Genomic DNA, 24,391 nt, shown 5'->3' on the forward strand with positions numbered 1-24,391 from the left:
TGCAGACATCCCGTCATGGCTTCCGTGTCAAGAAGTCACATGTCACTTCTTTTGCAACATGGATTTCAAACCTGTGTGTGTAGGAATCTGCGACGTATAAACTGCCGCACGGATACATGTTCAGATGAACAGACCGCAGATTATGCGTTAAATCCATATTGATTTCTTGCTTGTGAAGACGTATGCCCGTATATCTGGGACTTTATTGCAAAATTGTGACTTCTTGGTTTGAGTTTTTTCAAGTTTATGTGAGTATTGCATTTCTCCTGCGTTGGAGCGTGCCAGAAAGTTTGGAGATCTAATGGCCTGGAATGCCACTTCTAACACAATTGGTAGGGATGTGCTGCTTGGGGCTTCTGCCTATCAGCTTTTCTCTGGCCGCCTGTCAGTGTGTTCAGGGCAGGAAGTAGATGGCTATGTACACATTGCAGAAGTCCAGGCCGGTAATCTAGATAACCAATCAGCTGTTGTGAGCTGTCCTCCAGGTAGGTTATCAATAGCTGAGGAGATGGACAACTTTTTAAAAGGATTCTGTTAACACATTTGAGCCTCATAAACTGCATTATGGGGCTCATATGTGAGGAAATGGGGAGTCCAGGGAGCTGTCTCATACTCACTGGGTGCTCCGTTCCTGCGCTCTGTCCCTGGAAGCCGGAATGCACACAGCTTGACTCTTTTCAGACTGCTCTCTGCGCATGCTCTGCACTAGAGATGAATGGGAGAGCATGCGCACAGAGCGATGTGCACGTACCTCACAGGGACACCGCGCAGGAACGGAGGCACTCGGCGAGTATAAAAAGCAGTTCCCCTGACTCCTCACTCTTTCACATTTGAGCCCCATGATGTAGTTTGGGACTCAAACATGCTGACAGGATCTCTCTAATGGTCGGCTCCTCTGCGGGCAGATTGTGGCAATCAAGCCTCCAGACTTTCCTCCTCTCTGCAGCAGTGGCGCACAGACAATGACACATAATCTCTACTGGGTAGGAGGACTTGTGTAGAAACTTGATGGTCCAACACGTTTAAGGTTTTAGAAGAAAGAATTGTTGTATCCAGCTCAACGTTTTTCTTTTTCTTAGACTTTGAAAAAAAAGGGAAGAAAGAAGTATGTCCGGAACTGGATCAATTTCTGTGTCACGTGGCGAAAACAGGAGAGACCATGTAAGTGGGGATGGGAATTGGGTCATCCTTTATGTGCGCAACACTTCATTATTATATTGCAAAGAATGTAATAGGAAAAATAAGCAATTCTTGCGCTGGAGCCCCTGCTGCTTCCATCACATAGAGAAGCTGCCGCAGTCAGGTGCTGTTTGTGACAATCGTTTCTGAAGCCTCTAATCGGCTGAGCAGTAACGTGCGCAAATGAACAGCACGTGCAGGAAAAACAGTGGGATAACTTAAGTTGGGCTTTTATCAGCAGTCATGCCATTTATTTATTTTTAAAGTCTTTTTATGCAACAATTTTAAGTTACTTATAACAAAAAACAAAATAATTTTATTTCATTATTTGTTTTTGTCCCTATAGGGGACTTGAACTGGCAATTATTTGTTTGCTTGTGCAACATACAGTAATACTTAAAGTATAACACAACTTTTGAAGTATCATAGTCACATGCCAGAAGTTTTGATTGCAGAGAGTCCGAATATTAGAACCCCCTCTGATTGTGAAAATGAAAGCGTGGTAGTACTCAGCTGAGTGCTGTGCCTGGTCAGCTGTCATTGCAAGCGGTATATGGGCTCCATGGACTTTCTATGGAGCCTGTATACTTCTCAAAACAGTGACAGAAATGGCTGATTGAGCACTTCTACATGCTTTAGTAATTGATTGGGTGGGGGTAAGGAGGGGGAGGGGAGGCTCTCAGCTTCCAACCCCCCCACTGAGCAAAACTGTGGATGTCACTATAGCATGACAAAAGTTTGAAAAAAGTTAATTAACTTTTGAGTATTGCAGTGCTTTGTACCCTTGCAGGCATTGTATTAAATACTGCCACATGCAGTACTTACTAGGAAGCCATCTATGGTAAATGAACAGCACTTTTGCTGGGGTTTGTTTGGGGGACAGAGGGAGCCCCTCACTCTGTCAAGCCATTTAAATGCTGCTGTTAATATTGACCGCGGCATCTGTATGGTTAATCACGGGGGATCAATTATCTTTGATCCTGACCATTGCAGCCAGGTGTTGGTGCTGTTCCATGCACGAACATCTAGCATCCGCTATACAGACATTGCGGGTGTCTGAAAAGGATCATTCAGCTTGGGTGAGTTTGTGCTGCTGTGCTTTAGATGCCTGTAGTATCTTTTCTGCGTAGTGAGCTGTCAGGTCTTGCTGCTCACTAGTAGCGGGAAGTCTGCACTATGTACAAATGGAGTTTATTTACTGTAATAAAAGTGCGCTGGATCCTAACTTTTCTATCACAGCTGCCGTAGAATGGCCTCCATGCTTTATAGTTATACTTGCCTGTTGTTGTGTTCATGACTCGCAGGCTTCAGTGACCCATTAGTTGGCATGGGGATGTGCTCTCTGCTACGCTTTCCATTCCGTAAAGCTAAATGCAGATTCTTGCAGCTCTGTGAACCTGTGTGGCCGCCTCATGCATTGATGATCATAATCTAGGCTGTGCCAGTGTCTGACATGCAACCTTTGGCACCATAAAACCTACCCTGTTCAGCAGTGGGCAACTGCATGTGAAATGTATGGCTAGGCACGGCTTATCCCACCCATAAGTAATTGCTGGCGGTTACAGAAATCAGACTCGTGTGTTTGTGAGCCAACCCCAATAACTTGTGGATAAGTCTCTGTTCTTAGGCTTTCCATGTGTGAGCCTTTCTGTTGCTCCCCCCAACCTGAAGCCTAAACCGTCCGGATTCTTGGCTCCGACTGAGCTCTGTGTTTTCGTTGTAGTGAAATATTACTTGTCTGGATCCCGTCCAGAAATTGCTGAGCAACAATGTCTCTCGCCCAAAAGTGCCGTACTATGAACAAGCTGGACGGTGGGGAATGACGTGTGTGACACAACGCTTACAAATGTCTTTAAAATTGCTTTCCGCTGAGCTGATCCTGTCATTAAAAACTTTTAAATCCAGCTTTACTGACACCCGTGCACAGGTAAAAAGGATCTGTAAAACAGATTGACAGAGATCTGTCACATCTATTATAAAAAAAGTGGCACAGATGCTCAAACAATGAGATTGTGTTTTGGTTTGTTTTTTAAAGGGAGTCTCCGGTTGTGAACTATTTACAGCCTATCCTCAGGATAAGTCATCAATAGTAAATAGATAGGTGTCCATCGCCCAAGACTCTCAGCTGTTTGCTGGTGCACCGTGCTGCTTTCTGCAGGAAGTAGGCCGCTCCATTATTACTGTAGTTGCTAGGGTTGGTATTCTAGGCACTAAAGTGAATTGGACCTTGGCCTGCAGTACAAAGCCTGGCCACTGCAGTAAGAATGGAGATGCCTGCTTCCTGTAGGAGTGCAGCAGCCCAGTGAAGAGCTGATCAGTGGGTGTCTTGGATGACAGACATCCATCAATCTACTTTTGATGAGCTGTTCTGAGGATAGGCCATAGCTAGTTGACAGCTAGACAACCCCCTTACTTTTCCTGAACCATGATTGATTGCCATAAGCAGCAACTCCATTTTGCATTTTAGCAGTTCTGGTAAGTTACCTAAACTCTTGCTATTTCTTATTGTAACTGAAACTCCATGTTATGTTGTCCTATACTGATGCTTGTGTGCAGTTTTATTAAAGGCTGTTCATCTTTCTATTTGCAGAGTCCAGTGGCCCCAGTTTAAAGATTACTTTATGTTCAAACTCGAGAAGGTGATGGACGACTTCCGAACATCTGCACCAGAGCCCAGAGGGCCACCCAACCCCAACGTGGAGTACATCCCCTTTGATGAGATGAAGGAAAGAATACTAAAGATTGTTACTGGTTTTAATGGGTATGTATCAAATCGCTCATACCGCTACAGCTGACTATTTTATACTTGTTTTTCTGTAAATATGCACAATTTTTTAACAATAAAGCAGCAAGTTTCTCACACCAGTGCCTCCCCTTCTATGGAACTGACTATTTTATAGGGGCTTTCCAGTTATATAAAGTGATGGCATAACGCTAGGACATGCCATCAGTGTATGATGGGTGGGTGTCCTGAGCCCTGTGACCTCCCCAGAATGAAGGGGCTGCAGTGTTGATTTCCCTTGCCGCACTCCTGGCTGTGCAGGGAGCTACAGACGGCCCCATTCATTTGAATAGGGTTGTGCTGCAGTTCACTGCACAGCGGGTGACTGAGAGAACAAATGAACTGTGATACTGAATGTGCATTAACTAAGTCCTTATTAAATGTTCAGCCCAGGCCCCTTAGAAAGTAAGAAGCTGTAGCCAGGGTAAGAAATAACTAGGTGACCTCATCTTATGGACCTAGTGTGGTATACCAGCAGGAGTTATTATCCTGGGGATATGGGCATTCTTCTTCCTATCTCTACACCACTATCTCAGAAGATTTAAAGGGTCATTTCAATCACAGTAAGTTGTACTCTTGCCAAAGGATAGGGAATAAGTTCCTGGATCAGTGGGGGTCCAGCCGATCCTGCAATTTCCGCCCCTACGTATTCCAGAAGGTTGGCAGTGGAGGCAGTATGCACCTTTCCTCCATTTCACTGGGGCTACCTGAAGTAGCGGAGTCCTTGAACTTCATTATCTAAGGCGGCTCATTGAAGGGAAGAGAGGTGCACATGCACGGACTCTACTCTCAATGTGCCAGGGCTGACATGTCGGGATCAGTGGGGTCCCAGATGTCAGACCCCCAGTGATCAGGCAGAATATTCCCTACCCTCTGGTTGGGGGATAACTTACTATGATGGGGATGACTCTTTACTAAGACCATAATCTTGACCCTTTTCATAAATGTTCTCACCAATTCAGTGATGTGCAACAACAACTCCTAGCATGATGCTGGGTTTCATAGCCACTGGAATGCCTGAACTTACAGACCACTGTACGTATGCATCGCTGCTCTTCATCTGTGTGGTAATGGTCACATTAGACTGATTTGACAGTATTACTTAGTATTGCACACGGCTTGTGTACACAGGACGCTGCTCTCCATCCCTGCAGAGGAGCGACACAGCTGTTTCCAAGGGTTTACAACTGCATGGAGCCAGAAACCTTGTTTGTTTTATTTCAGCTCCTCCCTCTGGGGTTCAGGACATGATTACGGCTGTATACAGCAGTGCTTTATACTATGGGGCTCTAGAGCAGTAGTATTTAACCCATGACTCTCCAGATAGTGGAAAACTACACCTCCCATCATATACTGGCCATATCCCGACAGCCATAGGCTATGAGAGGGCTGGGAGTCCTAGTCGTGGAACAGCTGGATTTCCGCACCTTTGGAAACTGTTGCTCTAGAGCAGGGGTGCACCACAATGCCATCCTGTGCCACCCCAATCATCCCAGAAATATCTGCTCACACGAATGGACTAAGGGTGCACTGAGTAGTCATGTCTGGATCTCCCATCTGTTTGGGTCAGTAAACTTTATTCTCCCTTCTGGCACTCCAGAAATGAGTAGATGAGTTAGAAGCATCGTACATACGTGCAGCTCTCTCGGTTACATCAACATCTGTCATCTACAATGGAGAGCCACATTCATTGTGTCCTCTCTGGCGTGCTGGAATCCTGGAAGTGGAACTTCAATTCATTATGGCATATACTTACGATATGCCATAAATGTCTTAGACGGAAATACCCTTGCAGCCCTTGGAAGTTGTTCAATGTGGCCCTCAGACCAGAAAACATTGTGTGCCCCTGCTCTAGAGGATCCTCAGCTGTTGGCCGAAGATGTTTGTGAGCATTCTGTATACACTGGTTACTTTGTTAGAGACCTCCCCCATGTAGTACAACCTCTTGGCCTTCAGAACAGCAACGATTCATTGTGGCGTCCATCCACAGGTTTTGGAAGACTAGTCATGTGCCAACCAAATATTTCCTGCACTATTACTCCACCAGCCTGACTGGGTCATTGATACATGCTGCTTGTGCCAAACTCTGTTCTCCCATCAGCACGGTGCAACAGAACTGTGGATTCATCTGACCAAGCGATGTTTTTCACCGCTTGGTGATAAATTTTTGTGCTCTTTTGCCCCCTGGAGTCTTACCTCTTCAGTTTCTCTTACGCAGCAACGGTGCTGGAGCTGGTCGTCTGCTGTTATAGCCCATCCGTGCTCAGGAATGGCAAGTTGTATGATCTGACATGTTGGAGCACCAGCATTGTATTTGGCTGCTGTTGTCTTTGCAGCTCCTGTTGGTCAGAACTATTCCTGACATCCTCCTCTGACCCCTTTTGGTAACAAGTTGCTTTTGCCCACAGGATCCCCTTTCACTCTGTGTTTCCTTGATCACATCATTGCCTGGCCCTCAGGCTCTCAGCAGAGCCAATGTGATGTAATGATAACATTGCATCAACTAGTGTAGGAGACCGTTCCCAGCATCTCGTAGGCTGCAGGCATGTAGAAGCATCCTGAGGATGTAGCTGCTGTATCCTGGAGATCTGGGGCATTGGCAGAGGATTTGGGGCTAGTGATGTCCCCTGAGTTTGGCAGTGAAAACCTGGCCCCGGCTAGTCTAGCACTGATGACTCGGCCTCATTGGAAGTCACTCAGATCGCTGCATTTTCCCATCTAATGTGGATTCACACTGAAACTGATCCACGGAAAACTTGTCACCTGACTTTATGCTGCACTCCGGGGTCACGGGGAGAATTTCCATGCAGCGAAGCGCCAATCATGAGAGGGCTCTTTAAAAAAAAATAATAATAAAAAAAAAAAATTACCATTCATTGTACTTTCCATTCCACTCCTGAGATTGGATTCAAAAAATGCATCAGAAATGTACATAGGACAAAATCTGAAAACGCCGGTACTGGTTTTAGTGGAGATGGTTTTTTAATGGCTGCAGCTTCTGCTGGTGGTATGGATATATTATCAGCTTCTATCCTGCTCTTGCATTAAGAAAGCCTGTATATTTCCTTGTGGTAATGGTTGTTTCTATCACTATTGTGTTGGTCACTTGGTACGATCACAATGTGTTGGCTAGAATGATCATTCAGATTATAACTGTAGGTCTTGCTTACACAAGTGTGTGTATTGGCCTGACAGCGTCTCCACATGTATTGGAGTTCATTCACACAGGTGCATACAATTTTGGTCCGAAAAAAGCAATTTTCAATACATGTATATGTAGTGCTTCTGTGTGGTTTTTTTTTTTTTTGGTTCAAAATGTTTTATTGAGCATTTTTAATAAATATATATTAACAAAATGAAGAAGGGTTAACAGAGATGGGGTGAGGAGGGGTTGGGTAGGGGCGGTGAAAAAAAGGGGGGGGGGGGACAGGAGGGTAGTCGTGAACTATATTCAGTACATTGAGTTCGATGGCAATATGTGGCTAGGACAGTACGAGCATCTTCTGGGTCGGCTTCCAAAGTCCGGTAGTTCAACCTTTTAGCTGTTTCCCACATATCGCCAGCCCTTAAACTTTATACTTTGTTACCTAGAGGATAGTCTTGTTCAGTGCACTGCCACTGAACCTGGTTAAAAAAATCTCTCTGTACTGGGTTGAGTTATATCTATTTGCTTTTCCAACTGTTGGACTTAATTATCTAGTTCTTTCTCATTTAGCTTATCCAATTCCTTCACTTGCTTCCTACTCCCTTTCCTTCTTACTCGACCAAGGCGACATTTAGGATTGGAGTCAAAACAAACATGTAAACATAAAACATAACAAGCTCCCGGATAATTTGTACACCAAAAATGTGGGGTCACCCCCGGGGTTGGACACATAAGGGATGCAGGAGTGGGAGGAACCAGTGGTCCTTGGAAATGTTGACACTCCCCTGGTCTATTCTCCAGGGCTCGCTTTTCCTTTTTAGAGGGTACCTGTTTCTAGCCACCTTCCCAGCGCATCTGAGGACCTAAAAGTTATCCAGGTCTGCCATGTATGGTGATACTCCTCCCAAGCTTCTGGCCCATCTGCTCCCAGCTCCTCGAAGTGCATTAGGGTGTGAATCTCCTCAACCCACATTACACGGGTTGGGGCGACGCTGGAACGCCACAGCCTCGGGATAATCCTCCTAACTGCAATGATGAAGAATCTGAGAAGGCCCTTCTTGATTTTGCTTAGCGATCCTGGTAGGATAGAGAGAAGGGCCAGTTCTGGGGTAGGAGACACCTCCCCATGGCAGACATGATTGTATAGCTCTATCACCTCTCTCCATAGGTGCAACACCTGAGGACACTCCCACCAGATATGTAACATTGTGCCTTTACTGTCATTACATCTCCAGCAGGTGGGGGGGATCTGGGGGAACATCCTCTGGAGCTGATCTGGTGTTCTGTACCACCTGGACATTATTCTAAAGTTTAGGTCCTGGACTCTACCCGCCAAGGAGAGTTTGTGTCAGGAGCCACGCTCTGCTCCAGCTTTCAGACGAGAAGCTTCTATCCAATTCCCTTTCTCAGGCCCCCACATACCCAGGGTCTTCGCCCTCCGTCTCCTGAGACAGCAGCATCCCGTACAGTCTGGAAATCATATGTTTAAGGGGCGTGGTTGAAAGATATAGGCCGCCTGCACACGGGCGGAAATCCCGCCGCGGGATTTCCGCCACTGAAAGTTTGCATAGGAGTGCATTACAATACGCACTCCTATGCAGACGGCCGCGGTTTGGCCGCGCGAAATCTTGCGCGGCAAACCGCGGCATGTCCTATTTTTGTGCGGGGCACGCACTCACCCGGCCGCCGGCTCCGGTCTGCACATGCGCCGGCTGCGCGGCAGCCGGCACATGAAAGAGCTGGGGCCGCCAGGCGCGGGTGAGTATGTGCTCGTCCCTGCAGGCTCTCGGGTCGGGTCCCGCGGCGAGAATTCTCGCTGCCGGATCCGACCCGCTCGTGTGCAGGCGGCCATAGGCGTTCAAACTCGTTTAGGGGTTTTAGCTCACTCCCTCGTGGCGTCACTATGTTCACAAAACTCCTCAACTGAAAGTATTGCAACCACATCCCTGGTTTGGTCTCACTGTCTCCCAAAATCTTCTGCATCCGTGTTTTTTTAAATTTTTTTAATGCTGTATCCATCAATGTTCACAAGCGCAAAAAAAAAAAAATTGCACGAAGGCCAAAATGATGTCAGCTTTGTCATAACTGTCATCTAATCTACTGCTACATTCGGTCACTAGTTTTCGACTTGTCGTCAGTGACATTAAATACATGGGTATTACTTCTAACCTGTGTTTTTATCTTGAAGGACACCATTCACTATACAGCGGCTTTGTGAATTAGTTACTGACCCTCGGAGGAATTACACCGGCACTGACAAATTTCTCAGAGGAGTGGAAAAGGTAATTTTTGTGTTTTGGACAACATTTTTAGATTTAGAGAGATGTGAGGGAAAAGTACTTATCGTGGAAGGCAGAACTTTTGTATGGACTCCCTGGAATGATTGCCAATGGAGAAAATCACTCTCCTTAGCCTTAAATGGCTGATAACCAGGAACAATGTCTTAGAGGTTGTGCCAAGCTATAAAGTCACCTTCTATCCTTAGGATAGCGGATAACTTTGATTGGTAGGGGTCTGACTGCTGGGACCCACGCTGATCTCTAGGACAGGGATTTTGAAGGTCCCAACATGAATGAAGCATGGGTGCACTGGAGATTGTAACTTATATATATATATATTTTTTTCTCTTTCAGAATGTCATGGTAGTAAGCTGCGTGTACCCTTCTTCTGAGTAAGTGTAATTGTATTAAAATCATATTAACAGCCTTGACGTGAATTAGCACTGTAAGCTTGATAAAGGGGCTGCTCACATTACGATTCTCATGTATGTTTAATGTATACGTTATATGTTCATGAAAATACCATACGTTGCACGTATGCTGATTTTAAAGGGCCACTCCTAGTTACTTATTTATTATGTGACTATCCTCTCAAGTATATATGTGAACTACTGTTACTTTGGTTAGTTTCTGTCTGAAACTCCTGGCCTCTTTGTGCCTCAGATGGTCATGTGATCTCAGTTCTGACCAACTCAGATCTACCTGGGTTTATGTATTCTAAAACTAGCACATTTCTCAGTTTGATACTATTACGTGATCCCTATAACTGTTAATGATGATCATCATACAGCTCCTGTCACACAGGTATAATAAAGATCACAGCTCATCATTTTGACTGTGTACTTTTGGCTGTAGCTTGTTTAGGTGAATATAGAAGCTAATAATTAAACTGTTCCCTGACAGGCAAAATGGTATAGCCTCGGCTAATGTTGCTCTGATGCATAATGGGATAGATGTGAAACTAAAAGTAAAAAAAAAATAATTCTCATTCCTGATGTGGTTGCTAAGTATTAGACGGGGCTGCACTGCAGGAAAGTGGCTGAAATATATATATATATATGATCTTTATTTGTATAGCGCCACCTTATTCCGCAGCGCTTTCAGGCATGGGAGAACACAGAAAATACAACAATAGCATGTGATTGTTTTTTTTTTTTTTTGGTTTTTTTTTTTTGCCGGAGTGGCCCTTTAAGCATACCTGTATGTTTGTTTTAAATTTGCATACATTAAATGGATAGCCATAAGCTTCTATACATTTTTGCCTGTTTTTATAATAAAGTATACATGTAAGCATTGAAGAGGCCGCAGTGCTCGCATGAGTGCCAGAGCCTCTTCAAACAATTGATTGGTGGGTGTGCCAGGAGTTGTTTCCCCGCTAATCACACGTTGCTGACCTATCCTGAAGCTAGGACATCCAATTCCAAACTTGATAACCCCTTTAAAGTGACCCACCGGTCCTGGACAAACAAAGATGGCCACACCAGACGTATCGGTGGAAACAGCAGGTGTTTTTTGCTGTCTAGCAGGTGAACAACCGGTCCGTAGAAAACCATTCATGGTGCACCTGTGATATAAGGCTTGATGCGTAAACAATATTTCAAGGCCTCATGAGTACTGTAGGGTGATATTGTGAATCCTACTAAGAACATGTAAACATAACACACGAAAAGCACAACTGTGATCAGATTTCCATTGAGATGCTCCTGACACTAATCCAAATGCATTGAATAGGATCGGTGTTTAGCTTCCTCTCCACTGATGTTGTGGAGTGTGAGACCAACTTTCTGTACATCTTCCTAGTATCAGTTGTGTTACCTTAGTTGAAAGTGTTAAAAATATGTACCTGGAAGTGAAGTACAGAAAGTCCCTACGGCCTCCCTACATCATCAGCAGATTACTTTTTGAAGGATTGCGGTCTAAATCCTATTCAGACAGTATTGGACTTCAGCAGCAAGCTTGAGTTTTCTGCAGGAGTCATGAAGTTGGGAATTTTTTGCATCCGCTTTGAAAGTTTAAAATGTGTTTTTGTTTTTTCCCCTCACAGGAAAAATAATTCAAGTAGCATAAACCGAATGAATGGCGTGATGTTTCCTGGAAACTCCCAGAGTTACACCGACAGGTATTATCAGCCGTGCTAGGAAAACACCGCATCAGTTCCTCTCTTGTCTGCCCTGCTCATCTTTTTGTGAAAGGCGCATAGTCTGTGATTGGAAGGGGGTGGGGTTCACAGAACATGCCATAAGTTTCAGATGCGGGTCTCCCCTCTGGGACCCAACCTGTCTCTTGTTCTGGTCCCCACTGCTGCTGGCTTGGCTGAATGTGGTGACTGGGGGTTGTTGATAGTTATGGAGACTGCATAGTACAGCAAGCTGCGCTTTTTCTGCAGCTCCCGAGTTGCAGAGACCATGGTGGCTCACTGTGCTATGCGCTTTCTTTAACTTCTATGGGAGTTACAGAAACTGTGTAAGACAGCCTCTTGGCTGTTTATATAACTCTTGGCCATTGTGTTCAGCTGTGGTAGTTAGAACGAGATAGATGTTAGTGCCAGAGTTAGGACCCACAGCCACAATATATGCCATGAAAAGTATTAGATGAGAATCCCCCTTTAACTATGGCAGCTTGTCAGTGGTGGAGGTACATTTACATGTGTATCGTTTCTTACTACTTATGGTTTTGCACTAAACCTCTGTTTTATAAGTAAATTTATATTACTTTTGTCTTTCAGATCAAACGTTAATGGCCCAGGGACCCCAAGACCACTCAGCAGGCCGAAGCTATCCCTTTCCACTCCCATGACAACTAATGGTTTGCCTGATGGCAGTGAAAACAAAGACTCAGAAGTGCAACAGAAAGATGAGGATCACAGGTTACTAATCACTTTTTCATACCAAAGTGCTAAATATGAGCAGCTAGTGTATTCGGCCTGTGTCCAGCCAAATAGCAGCAGAAGCTTTTAGCCTACGCTCATGCGAGCCAGATTTGTTGGGGGGATTGCTGTTCAACACACCTAAATGCTGAAACAATTTAGATGTGTAGAAAAGATTAACACTGCTCAAAAAAAAATAAGGTAACACTTAAATCATACATAGGATGAACCACGGCATCTCCATACTTTCACATCTGTCAAATGCTCAGTGTTGAACTTGCTCTCGTCTGTGAAGAGAACGGGGCATCAATTGTGGACCTACTAATTCTGATGTTCTCTGTCAAATGTCAATCAAGCTGTGCGGTGCTGGGCTTTGAGATCAGGTTGCACTACAGGAGTCTGATATTTTGGTCAGAAAGTAATTTTGTAGATCTCTGGTAGTGTTCCTCCACTCCTGATGTTGGGTTGATGCTCCTCTACCGCCCTGTCCAGCTCTCCTCGTCTAACGACCGTATCCTGGTATCTGCTCCATGCTCTGGAGACTATTGGGAGACGCCATAAACCTTGTTACGACATGTATGGATGTGATATCCTGAAGAAGCAGGGCTGCAGATAGCACCTCATGCTACAGTAGTGACAAGGACACCAGCAACACTAGAGTAGAATCAGTCAGAAAGGAGGAGAGACTAATTATTTCCGTTTTCCTTTTTGGGATATCTTGCTGTTGCCTCTCCAGTGTACCTGTTGCCACTTTCACGAGCACCAAAGCAAGCAAAACTGATTCACAATCGCTTCTGCTTTCTAACTCGATATCTGTGTGCTGTCCAATACCCCGGGGGGCAGCGGACATTGCATGTCCTATTTTGGTCCGTGAATCGAACCAGAATAGGACATGCTGATGGATAATTTATATTTTTTCAGGCGGGCTATTTGTTTGCATTTAAAAAAAAAACAAAACAACAACTTGCATATAGCCTAGTTGACTATTATGGGTCCAAGTGCTGTGCATGAAATACAGACATCACTCTGATGGGAGAATCGCACATCTGAATGGGCCGTTAGTGTACTATTACACAAGTGTTTCTGCCTTGCAGAACGCAGGCACCTCTATTTGACAATTCAATCACTATGACTATTGTATGTGTGCGCACATTTGTACATCCATACATAATTTAGAAATTTCTGCAACGAATCTGCCTTGGGCTCATAGTAGAAAGAATTACGACACTCTTACTAAGGCTGGTGTAATGCACGGTTAGAAGCATCTATAGCTACAAAATCTACTGAAGGGGTTCATGGCCCTTTTTAAAGGGGTTATTCAGGAAGCATCCGGGATACATCGGTGTTGGATCGTTAGCGCTGCTCTGACCCGTGTGTAGTCGCTGGTGCTCATAATTGCAAGTGCAGCTCTCATTGAAATCAATGGGACACCAGCCTGCAGTTCTGTATCCCGGTGGGCGCTTTCTGGATAACTCCTTTAATTATTCAAGATGAAACAAATGTCCAGGTTTATCCGTGTTTCTGGAAAATGAGTCCGAATGTGCAGCATCCATTCCAATTCAAGCTTTTAAGACACTGGGTGGTAGTGATATGCATTAGATCTTTTATGACTGTCATCGCCTAAAAGCATTTTGATGTGCTTAATTTTCTTGATCGTTCATTGGGTCCATCCTTACCATTAAAAGACTTTACACTGTGCGTCTTTACAGCGATTCCTTGTCTCCTGATGAAAGTTCACCATCAAGTACTGTAAAAAATAAGCATATGGAGGAAGATCCCACAGAAGAACATGAGGTGAAGAGACTCAAATTTGACACCGAAGATGAGGAAGACGAGCAGCCTGCCCCACAGGACCCTTCCTCCAGCGAGTCCTCCAATGAAATGGCTGACGAAGCAGAAGCCGTATCCACAAGTGAAGAGACTGAAAAAGACAGTTGTGATTCGGATCTTACTGCAGAAGGTGGGTTTTTTCTATGCACTGTAATGTTATGTGAAAATCTGCTTACATCCATGAATTGTATTGCCTGTATCCATCAAGAAATGACTGGGGGATCCACTGTCGCCCTCTGCCTGTCACTGCACTGGGTGGTGTAACTAGTGGATAGGGGATAACTTGTGATCCTGGTACAACCCCATTAAGCTGCTAACCTTTCCCTGAGCGTTTTGATAACCTTTTTACATTTTTTTTTTTTGATGGTTCATCAGTGTTAACCTTTTAACTGTGGACGTGGAATCTCCCAGACCCCTACCCATTCTAGATTTCCGAGAATCGCATTCACAGATCATGTTCACAGTTGAAGGTTAAAGGGGTATTCCCATCTTGTAAAGTGATGACCTATCACTAAGCTATGCCATCACTTTGGTCGGTAGGACCTGACCTCTGAGACCCGTAACTGAAGAATGATGGGACCGCAGCGTTGTTTTAGCACTACACCCCCTCACCGTTCTTCCCTTCCCTGCACAGTGGGTGCCCAGAAATGTCTTTGCACTGGGAAAATTTAGGAGATGCAGTGTTAATGTAGCGTTATCGCCCCCTTTTAGTTTTCCCAGATGGAGCCCCCCCCCCCCCCCCACTCATCATAAAATAGTCTCTTAGCCATACACCATCACTTTATAGGGAGAGAATACCACTTTTAAAGGGGTTCTGCCAACATGCAAAGCCCCTTTTTTAGAATGTGAGCTTGGGGCAATCGGTTGATCACCATGGGTCCCTCTCCTAGCATACAGCTGATTTTGGGGTGGGGGGTGGGGGGTTATAAAGGGGCTTCCTGCTCCGATGTTCATATGCACTTGGGGTTCCTTTACACATTTTTTTCAGCTACAGAAAATCAGGTAACAGATCCGCACCGCGTGGTGCTTATATTGATACCATTTTTGGTTTGCATTCGCAGCAATTCAGCTATGTGTGAGAGCACCTTAAAGGAGATGTCCCGCGCCGAAACGGTTTTTTTTTTTTTTAAACCCCCCCCCCCCCCCGTTCGGCGCGAGACAACCCCGATGCAGGGGTTAAAAAAACCACCCGCACAGCGCTTACCTGAATCCCGGCGGTCCGGTGACTTCAATACTTACCGCTGAAGATGGCCGCCGGGATCTTCTACCTTCGTGGACCGCAGCTCTTCTGTGCGGTCCACTGCCGATTGCAGCCTCCTGATTGGCTGGAATCGGCACGTGACGGGGCGGAGCTACACGGAGCCGCTCTCTGGCACGAGCGGCTCCATAGAAGAAAGCAGAAGACCCGGACTGCGCAAGCGCGGCTAATTTGGCCATCGGAGGGCGAAAATTAGTCGGCACCATGGAGACGAGGACGCTAGCAACGGAGCAGGTAAGTATAAAACTTTTTATAACTTCTGTATGGCTCATAATTAATGCACAATGTACATTACAAAGTGCATTATTATGGCCATACAGAAGTGTATAGACCCACTTGCTGCCTCGGGACATCTCCTTTAATAGGGCGCATGGGCAAGGGTTGTAATGTTGCCACACACCCTGTACATGTAAAATAATATATAGCTTGCATATCGACTTGTAGCTGCTCCTGAAGGACCTGGAATACTTGCTTATCATACTGTATTTTCTCCAATGCAGAATCTTTAGTGACGTCAAGTGAATCTGCGGCTGAAGAGGCCGACAAGGAAACCACCAACAGCTTGTGTGTAAGTGAAGAGACCCCCGAGGAATCCAATCACATGGAGCAGTCGGATGCATCTGAACCTCAGAGCGACTTGAGTACAGACGAATCCGAGACCATGACCTCGACAAGTAAAGCTGACACGGTGTGCACTGAACCCCAGCACCCAGAAACTTTTCAAAAGAGTCCTGAAATCCCTCCCGAGTCTCCCATGGATAACTGTGAGGGGGCCACAGATGTAGCAGAGGAACCTATGGAACAAGACTAACTACACTGACACCTAGAGACACAGTATTTTCCAGACAGTTCTGTTTTTACACTGTATACAAATTTTACTTAATAAAAAAAAAACAAAAAAAGCGGACCTTTTAGTTTTACAAAAGGCAGGTTATGAAAGAAAAAAAAAAAAACAAAAAAAAAACTTTTCTGGAATAGAAACTGAGCTTTATTCACCCCATTTCAGAACTGTGAATCTCTCAACCCTTCAGGTTCTGTTCCCCGCTGATTTGTTGCTTTGGTCAGATCAGTGGTTCGTGTATAGATATTTTTTTTTTTCTTTTTATTTAGAAAGGTTTTTAAACTGGAAGGTTATAATTTTGTTACCCCCCCCCCCCCCCACACCCCACCCTTTTTTTTTTCTCTCACATTTTCGTTTTTGGTTAGAAGTGGGGGGGAAAAAAGCAAAATGAATTCTCTCTAGCTTCTCGTCCCCCTCATTATTGAAGTTAATTTCAGCTAAACTTTTTACTTTTTTTTTTTTTTTTCTTGAAGATTTCATAGGAACCTTGTTTCCTCTCCACACTAATTCCTCTGGCAGTGAATGTGCTAGCGTCGAGCTCCTCAAAACCTGTTTTACGACTCCTCAACCAAAAGTAAAAGCATACCTGACTTACGTTCACGATGAAGGGCATATCGGGACGGCTGACAAATTTATCAGACGCTGTCATCCTCAATGTGTTGGTTCACTTTTAAGCAGCATCTTACTGCTTTGATACAGTCCGCATATAATGTTTAATGTGGTTGTCTGGGTGCAACATGACTTTAAAGCAAAAAAGACTTGATGCAAAACTGTGAAAAGCATAAAACCAGCAGTACTTACCTGTACTCCCTCTCAGCGATCCAATGTTGCAGCCCTGCGGTGGTCCTGGTCATTGTTTTGGAATTGCTAGCACCTTACCGCTGCAGTCAGATAATGTTCTCCTGGCATCTCTGAGGTGCTGGGAGCCATGACACCAAGACAATGGCACCTGACTGCTGCTTCCTCTGATTGGTTGCAGCTGTCAGCTGGTGGTTGTTCCAAAACAAAGACCTAGATAGGCTGCAGCACTGGATCTCCTGGTGAACGAACAGGCGAGTACAGCGGCTTTTTTCCCCACAGACTTGCATCAAGTTTGAGAAAATTATCTCACCTGAACAACCCTGTAAATTGTTTTGGGATACCTATTACGTACATGATTTATATCATGTCTTGTGCACAGAGGTAACGGGAAGCTGTAAAGGCCCTACAGATTTCTATCAGTCATAATATGGCTCTGTATAGCGCTGTGCACAAGATCTTAGACTCCATTGCTGCATCAAATAATCAGCACTGTGCTGCCGGACGTCCCTAGAGATCATACAAGGCCCTGTTCACACTTGGCAGGTTTCCAAAAATAATTCTAGTTTGTCACATATCATTTTATGCCTACTACATTGTAAAGAAGTCACCCCTTCCACTTGGTGTAATCCACTAAACTTTCTCTGTACATGCACTTAACCAGCAGGGGGCATCTGGTAGCTTTGAGGTTCTTGCAGCTCACTTTGAATGCAGCTTTGGATGTGACTAAAGCGTAACATATGCTAAATGTAAGGTGGTGGTTAAAATTGAACCTACTCGTATGATTTGATAGGGCCCTCCAATGGCCGCCAGTGCAGGGCATACTGCAATAGTGCGAAACTCTTCATCGGAAAGTGCAGGTCTTGCCGTTTTTGTTTTAACATTCCAAGAGACTGAATCGCCTTTATATATATATATATATTTTTTAATTTATGATGACGTGCGCTTGTGAGCTGCCGCACTGGAAGCAGTTGCAGACCAGTCTCTGTAGTGTAAATACTGGGAAACTTGATTTACAGAAACACTCAAAAAGGTACTTTCATCTTCCTCGTCACTTGACTTCAGACATCGTCTGTGTATATGAATGCAGCGAGAGAGAATATTTTTTTCCGTATGTACCTGGACTGAATGGCTGACCTATCTGAGATCCATCAAGATCATCATTTATAAAACTTTAATTTTTCAAGGTCAATTTTTTTTTTTTCTTCTCTTCTCTTCTTCAAATTTCGCCTTTTTTGACAGCCAGCGGATGAAGAACATCTTTCAACCAGCTTCAAAGCACAACCCCCTCAGCAACTCACTCCGCTCTTTAACATCACGCCATCCAACAATATCGGTATAATGGAGCGTCACAATTCCTGGCTGCCAAGTTTCTACCTGTTTTTTCTTCAGACGTAATAGCTTTTTTGATATTTAGAATTTTTAAATTTCGGTAAAAGTAGATTTTGTAGGATGTAACGAGTGTTCACTGCCTTTGTGGAACGTTATCTAATTGTATAATTTCTGTGTGTAAAACTGAATGCTTTGGGCTTTCAATACAGTATTCATATGAAGCAATAAATATTTATGTTATAAGTGATGGAGTACATTTTTATCAGATATATATATATAATGCACCGAAAAATAAAAAAAAGTCAGAAATTCTAAGAAGCGAGTGTAAGCTGCTTTATATGAGGGGCTGAATGGTAGTTTAAGTGGCATTGGGGTCTTGGTAAAGAGCAGAATATTTTAAAAGGGGTTGCTTGAGAATAGGAAAGTCTACTCTCCAGCACCACCCTTGCTCGGGGCCATATCTGGTATTGCATTTCAGGTTCTTTTAATGGGCCACTTTGCTGAAATGTTAGTTTTTTTCTTTTTTTGCATTTATTATGTAGCTATCCCTCCAGTATATATGTTGGCTAGTATTACCTTGTTTAGTTATTCCATTCTGGAGTCCTTCTCAGGTGGATGTGGTCATGTGATCTGAATTTTGACCACCTGGGAATTACTTGTCTTGGTTATCTCAGGAAGGCAGTTTTCAATCCGTACAACTCCTGTGTGATTTAGTGCATGGAGTCTACCGCAGAAGCTCTTTAGAGGGGACACACTTCTATCACAGTTACTACTGATGATCAGCAGCTCCACTTTCACATGTAGTGTATCTGCTGCAGCTTTTTGCAGCGGAAAACCTGCCACAAATATGCAACTAAGTGGTACTGGAGTTGGATGCTTTTTTTTTTTTTTTGACTTGCCGAAATGCTGCAGGATTTACCCATTATATCAAAGGTTCAGCTCCACAGCATAAATAGATATTTTCAAAAATACTGCTTAATTCGTTGTGGAAATTTTCAAAATCCACATGCCTTGTGCTGAAATCGCAACGGAAATTCCTCAGCATTTACGCCCTGTGTGAGACCAGCTTTTATAATGGAGAGCACCGCTCAGCCTCTAAACTGTACAATTATGGACCATAGCTATTTAGATGTATATCGAAAGTGATGATTAGTGTCCTCCCTACAGGCAGAGATGGTACAGGCTCTAGTTACTCACGATGATGTGCTGATGTATCATAGCACTGATAGTACAGAATGGTGACAGGCAAAGCAGGGAGAAATCTACAGATCAAGCTGGTTCATGATAAATATCAGATAGGAGGCTATGCTGCATAGAATGACTGCAATGTACATAGAATACGTCGAGTGTGACAATCAGGTGAAGGTGGCTGGGATGAAAATGGTTTTTGACATAATGGCTCTTTCAAGGGGTTGCTTGAGAATAGAAAAGTTTAATCTCAGAGCACCACCTTTGCAGTTGTGGTCACGTCTGGTATAGTATCTGGGCTCCATTCACTTGAGTGGGGCTGAGCTGCAATGCCAGGCACCACCTCTGTACAAGCATGGTGCTATTCCTGAAAGAAGGAAAAGCAAAACTTGCTATAATACACACTGGGGCTCCTTCACATCACCAGTTTTGTCTTTTATTTCTCTGTTCCATCAGAGAATCGCCACATTGGGTAAAAATTGGTACGATTTTACTTTTCATTTATTTCAGTGGGCTTTTCGGGGCTTCAGTTATGAGATTGAGTTGCTGTCCAGGTGTCATGGTAGCAGATGTTCTGAAGGTTCCCAGGTCTGCCATATATTTCTGCCTATTAAGACAGGCCTGTGGCTTTTCTTAATGTACTGCCTGCAGAAATATCACATGCTGCAATACTGAAGTCTTGCAGTACATGGTATAAGCAATCAAATAGTCGCAAGTTCAAGTCCCCCCAGGAGAACTAAAAAAAAAAGGAAAAGGGAAGGTTTTTTTGTTTTTGTTTTTGGTATTGTAACCCTTTATCCTGTATTTATGTTAAAAAAAAAGACCATAACCTATTTGATATTGCCAAGTGATGAAAAAGTCATCTGTACAAATGGGAACTACAGGACGTCCCACAAAAAATGTCCCCCTCAGCTACAGCAACAGAAAAATAGGTAGGTTGGGCAAAATAATTTTTTGGCTAAAATATGTATAATTTTTTTTTAAGTAGCACAGTGAACACTAGATTGGGTATCATTGTAACCTGCAGAATAAAGGTATGGCATTTTTGTTGCAGTATGTATACTGTAAAAACAAGACCCTCCCCAAAATTACAAAATTACTGCTTTTTCCATTTCACACTACTTGGAAATTATTAAAAGTTTTTCAGTATATTATATGGTTAACTAGTATCACTGAAAAATACAACTCGTCCCACAAAAAAAAAACCCTCAGTTAGCTCCCTCAAAAAAAAAAACAACTTATTTTTCCATTAAGTGGGGAGGGAATACCAAAAGTTGGAAGAAAAAAAAATGGGCTGCATCCTTAAAAGGTTAAATAATCCTTGTACAATCTTGACATTGTTACATTTCATGTATATTGCTGCATCATAGTCTTGGAGTATATGTAGTTTGCTGGCTGCAGATATAAACAGCGAGCCTGTAAACATTTCTGATATTTGCATAAGATTTCTGGCTAAACACTGCCATCTAATGGCTGTACTGAGTATAGGCAGTCTACACTAGTAACTTGGCCACTTATACTACTGACTGATTAGCATTTAAAATGCAGCTTTGCCTCTTGTTGACAACTGAATGGAATTTCAGGCATGGGGTGCAAATAAAAGGGAAACTGCCAAAATGAAACCCCTCCACCTATGATGAATTTTTCATTCGGTAAAGGAGTCTCTGGTAAGCATTTGGCATAGTTGCATTTTGCAGCATTATAGATCTTGCTTTCTACACTATGCTACCAAATGTAATTGGACAGCTGAGGAAGAACTAGAAATAGTATTTATTTTTCATATATTACTACTTAGTGGGGCTCCTTTGGTCCTAATGACATCAGATACTCTCCATGGCATACTTTCTACTAACGCCTGATACGCTTCACCTGGTATGTCCCTCTATTTATCCTGCAAATGTTTGACGAGTTCTCCCAAAGGAGGACACTGTTCATCCCAAAGATGTTCAGGTCGGGACTCCTACTTGCAGCCAGTCCAATTGTGGAACACCCATATCCACCAAACATGTAATACGCCGTAGTATTTGTGACAAGGTGTGTTGTCTTGTTGGAAGTATGGTTGACCATTCCCAGAATATTGTCACATTGTCGGCAGCACATTATTGTCTAGAATGTCAGGGTTCACCTCCGTGTTCATGGTTCTTGTCACTACAACCAACAGACCGACACCATGCCACGTAAAACAGCCCCAGACCATAATGGAAGCTCCGCTGTACTTACCTGTTGGCACAACACACATTTAGGCAGGCGGTATTCCCCAGGATCCTCCACATCCAGGTACATCCATCTGATATGAAGATGGAGTAGTGGGATTCATCACTCCATAGAACGTTCTCCACTTGCTCAACTATCCAATAACGACGCTCCTTGCACCATTGTAGATGATGCATTGCGCTTGTGTACAGCGGCATAACCCTTATATTTAACAGCCTGAGGTTTCCATCACAACCTATGGTTGACTCCTCCAAGGGTCTGCATCTTGTGTAGCATGGTTCAGGACACGTGACATGCTAATAAGACCCAATCCAGTCTACTGATAGGGGGGTCCAAATACTTTTAGTAGACTAGTATAGATTTAGGCAAATTTCACATGGGGGCGAGTGTGATATCAGGCTATGAAAATCAGCCCAATATTGCGCTTTCCAATGTGCGAAAACAATGGGCGAGGCGTTCCAAGGGAACACAAAAAGATAGGAATGCTGCCATGTGTATGACCCCATTCAAAAGAGTGGGGTTCATATTCGAGCGAGATTTGTACATCTTGCAACACACAAGTCTCGTGATTTTCTCAGCCGTGTGAAAGCGGCCTTACTGTTCAGCAGTCATCTTTATAGAGCATCTGTGAATGGTGACTCTCCAGATGTATGCATGCTGGGAGCTGTAGTTCTGCTGGAAAGACGTGGATTTGTAAACTGGGTGGACACAAAAAAATGGTAGCTGGGAGGAGTAGTTGGCATAACATATGCTCAGATTTTAAAATTATTAGTCCTTAGTATCGGGAGGAGTCTTGATTGTTCGACATCCAGTATATCCATGGACTGGAAACCAGTTCATAGTTCATTTTCCACAAGTTTGCTGATGACTTGGCATCTATAGCAGTACCTCTATGGGTAGGACATGGCACAGTTTGCTGTAGGATGTACATGATACTTATTACTAGTGCTAAGCGAACTTTTGCAAAAAGTTTGTTTCAGTCTGAATTAGTTCAAACCGGACCGGAAGTTCACTAAAACTCCAAGAACTGGTGTATACCACTGTCCAAGAGCCATAAAAGCCCTGAGAGTATTCTACAAGGTTTGTACCGTATGGCTCTTAGGAATTGTTGTACACCAGTGTTCAGGATTAGCATTGAGCAAGCCGAACATATAGAACTTTGCTAAAAGTTTGGATTGGGTTCATGCTGAGCAGAACGTTTAGCAAGGTTTGATCCTAAACACGGTTCAGTTTACTCAACACTATTTATTAAAGGACTGGAAAACTTTGGTTTTATATTAAACTGTAAGCTCACTAGACGAGAAGCAGCAGTGTGTAAAAGGTCCCTAACTGTGCAGCTGAACCGCCCAGACATTTAAGAGTTTGGATTTTATGTGAATGACGATAAAATGGGCAATAAAGCTACCAGCAACTTTTTACTAGGATTCTGGGGCTGCACCATTACTTACCACCACTAGGGGGTGCTGTGGGTTTGGGAATGGCTTCCATACTTGGTGTATTGTACCATACAGTACACAACCAATACATCAGATTTGATGAAATAGTTTATCATCTTGGTGCTGAAGAGCTTGCAATCTGCACTGAACATGTGAAGAATCTAGATCTGCTGCTGCAAATGATGTGTGTGACATTAAAGTGACCCTCCGGTCCTGGACAAACAAAGTTGGCCAAACTGTATGCATCATCAGTCTAAGACACTGCACCTGCTTTGATTGCCCAATGCTGCCCACATGCGGGCTAGTCAGATCAATATGATGTGTCTTATGGCACTCTCACACTGGCGATAAAATTGTGCGAAAGTAACACAGAATTACAAAAGCCAATGATTTTCAATATTTTCCCAGATCCTTCAACCGTTCCTCATAGGACATGATTTGCAGACCGCTCAGCATCTTGGTAACTCTTCTATGAACTTGCTCCAAGTTGGTGAGTGGTCTGCAAATCATGTCCTACGAGACTAATGATGCATACTAATGTGCAATGTGCATCAGGTAGTTAGAGAAGAAGTTCAGCCGTCTTTGCTTGTCCAGTGACGGAGGGTTGCTTTAAATCCATACTATTGAGAACACACAGTTTTCTGTCCAATTGATTTCAACGAGGAAAGGATAATCTGCTTAGTTACCTATCTTATAAAAGCTGGGACCACCCTGCATCCCACATTTGTGGGGTCCCAGTTGCAGCACCCTTACCAGTGCTGCTATCTAAACAGTGCCAGTCCAGCCTTGAGCTAGGAGTCATGTCTATCTTTTACTGGATGAGCACACAGAGTTAGCACATATCCTGCAGCAGAATCTAGAGTTGCAAGAAAAAGTAAGTGAACCTTTTGAAATAACCTGAAATTCTGAACTGATTGCTAATAAAATGTAGTCTGAGCGTTATCTAAACAACAATGATAGACAAACACAGCTGCACCGTTCATGTCTGTTATTGAGCATATTGAGTGATCACCGACAGTGCCGGAGCAAATGTAAGTGAACATCTGAGTAAATGACTTTTCCAAGAACTACACTAATTCACAAGAAGTGTTTCAATGAAGGATATACGATTAGAAGTGGTGGTTTCACAGGTGCTTTGCTCATTAAATTAAGGCACACAAATCCTGGTTAATGACAAATGTGTTCTTCTCAATAAAGCCTGGTTACTGATAAATCTGCTGGTTTCCAGAAAGACTTGTTAGCC

The 24,391-nt window shown here is 43.7% G+C and overlaps 1 protein-coding gene across 1 annotated transcript in view; it reads left to right on the forward strand.

Annotated features, from left to right (window-relative positions):
• PPP4R2 (protein phosphatase 4 regulatory subunit 2) overlaps positions 1-18,557 on the forward strand; it is a 28,731-nt gene extending 10,174 nt beyond the window's left edge. The window contains exons 2-9 of the mRNA XM_066596709.1: positions 1,080-1,161; positions 3,770-3,940; positions 9,295-9,388; positions 9,740-9,777; positions 11,430-11,504; positions 12,111-12,251; positions 13,961-14,211; positions 15,840-18,557. Coding sequence (XP_066452806.1) covers positions 1,080-1,161; positions 3,770-3,940; positions 9,295-9,388; positions 9,740-9,777; positions 11,430-11,504; positions 12,111-12,251; positions 13,961-14,211; positions 15,840-16,150 — 1,163 coding nt within the window. The 3' untranslated portion in view covers positions 16,151-18,557. The remainder of the gene's footprint in view (positions 1-1,079; positions 1,162-3,769; positions 3,941-9,294; positions 9,389-9,739; positions 9,778-11,429; positions 11,505-12,110; positions 12,252-13,960; positions 14,212-15,839) is intronic.
• The last annotated feature ends 5,834 nt before the right edge of the window (positions 18,558-24,391 follow it).

This window comes from Eleutherodactylus coqui, chromosome 3 (assembly GCF_035609145.1).
Source record: "Eleutherodactylus coqui strain aEleCoq1 chromosome 3, aEleCoq1.hap1, whole genome shotgun sequence".
Classification (NCBI taxonomy): Eukaryota; Metazoa; Chordata; class Amphibia; order Anura; family Eleutherodactylidae; genus Eleutherodactylus; species Eleutherodactylus coqui.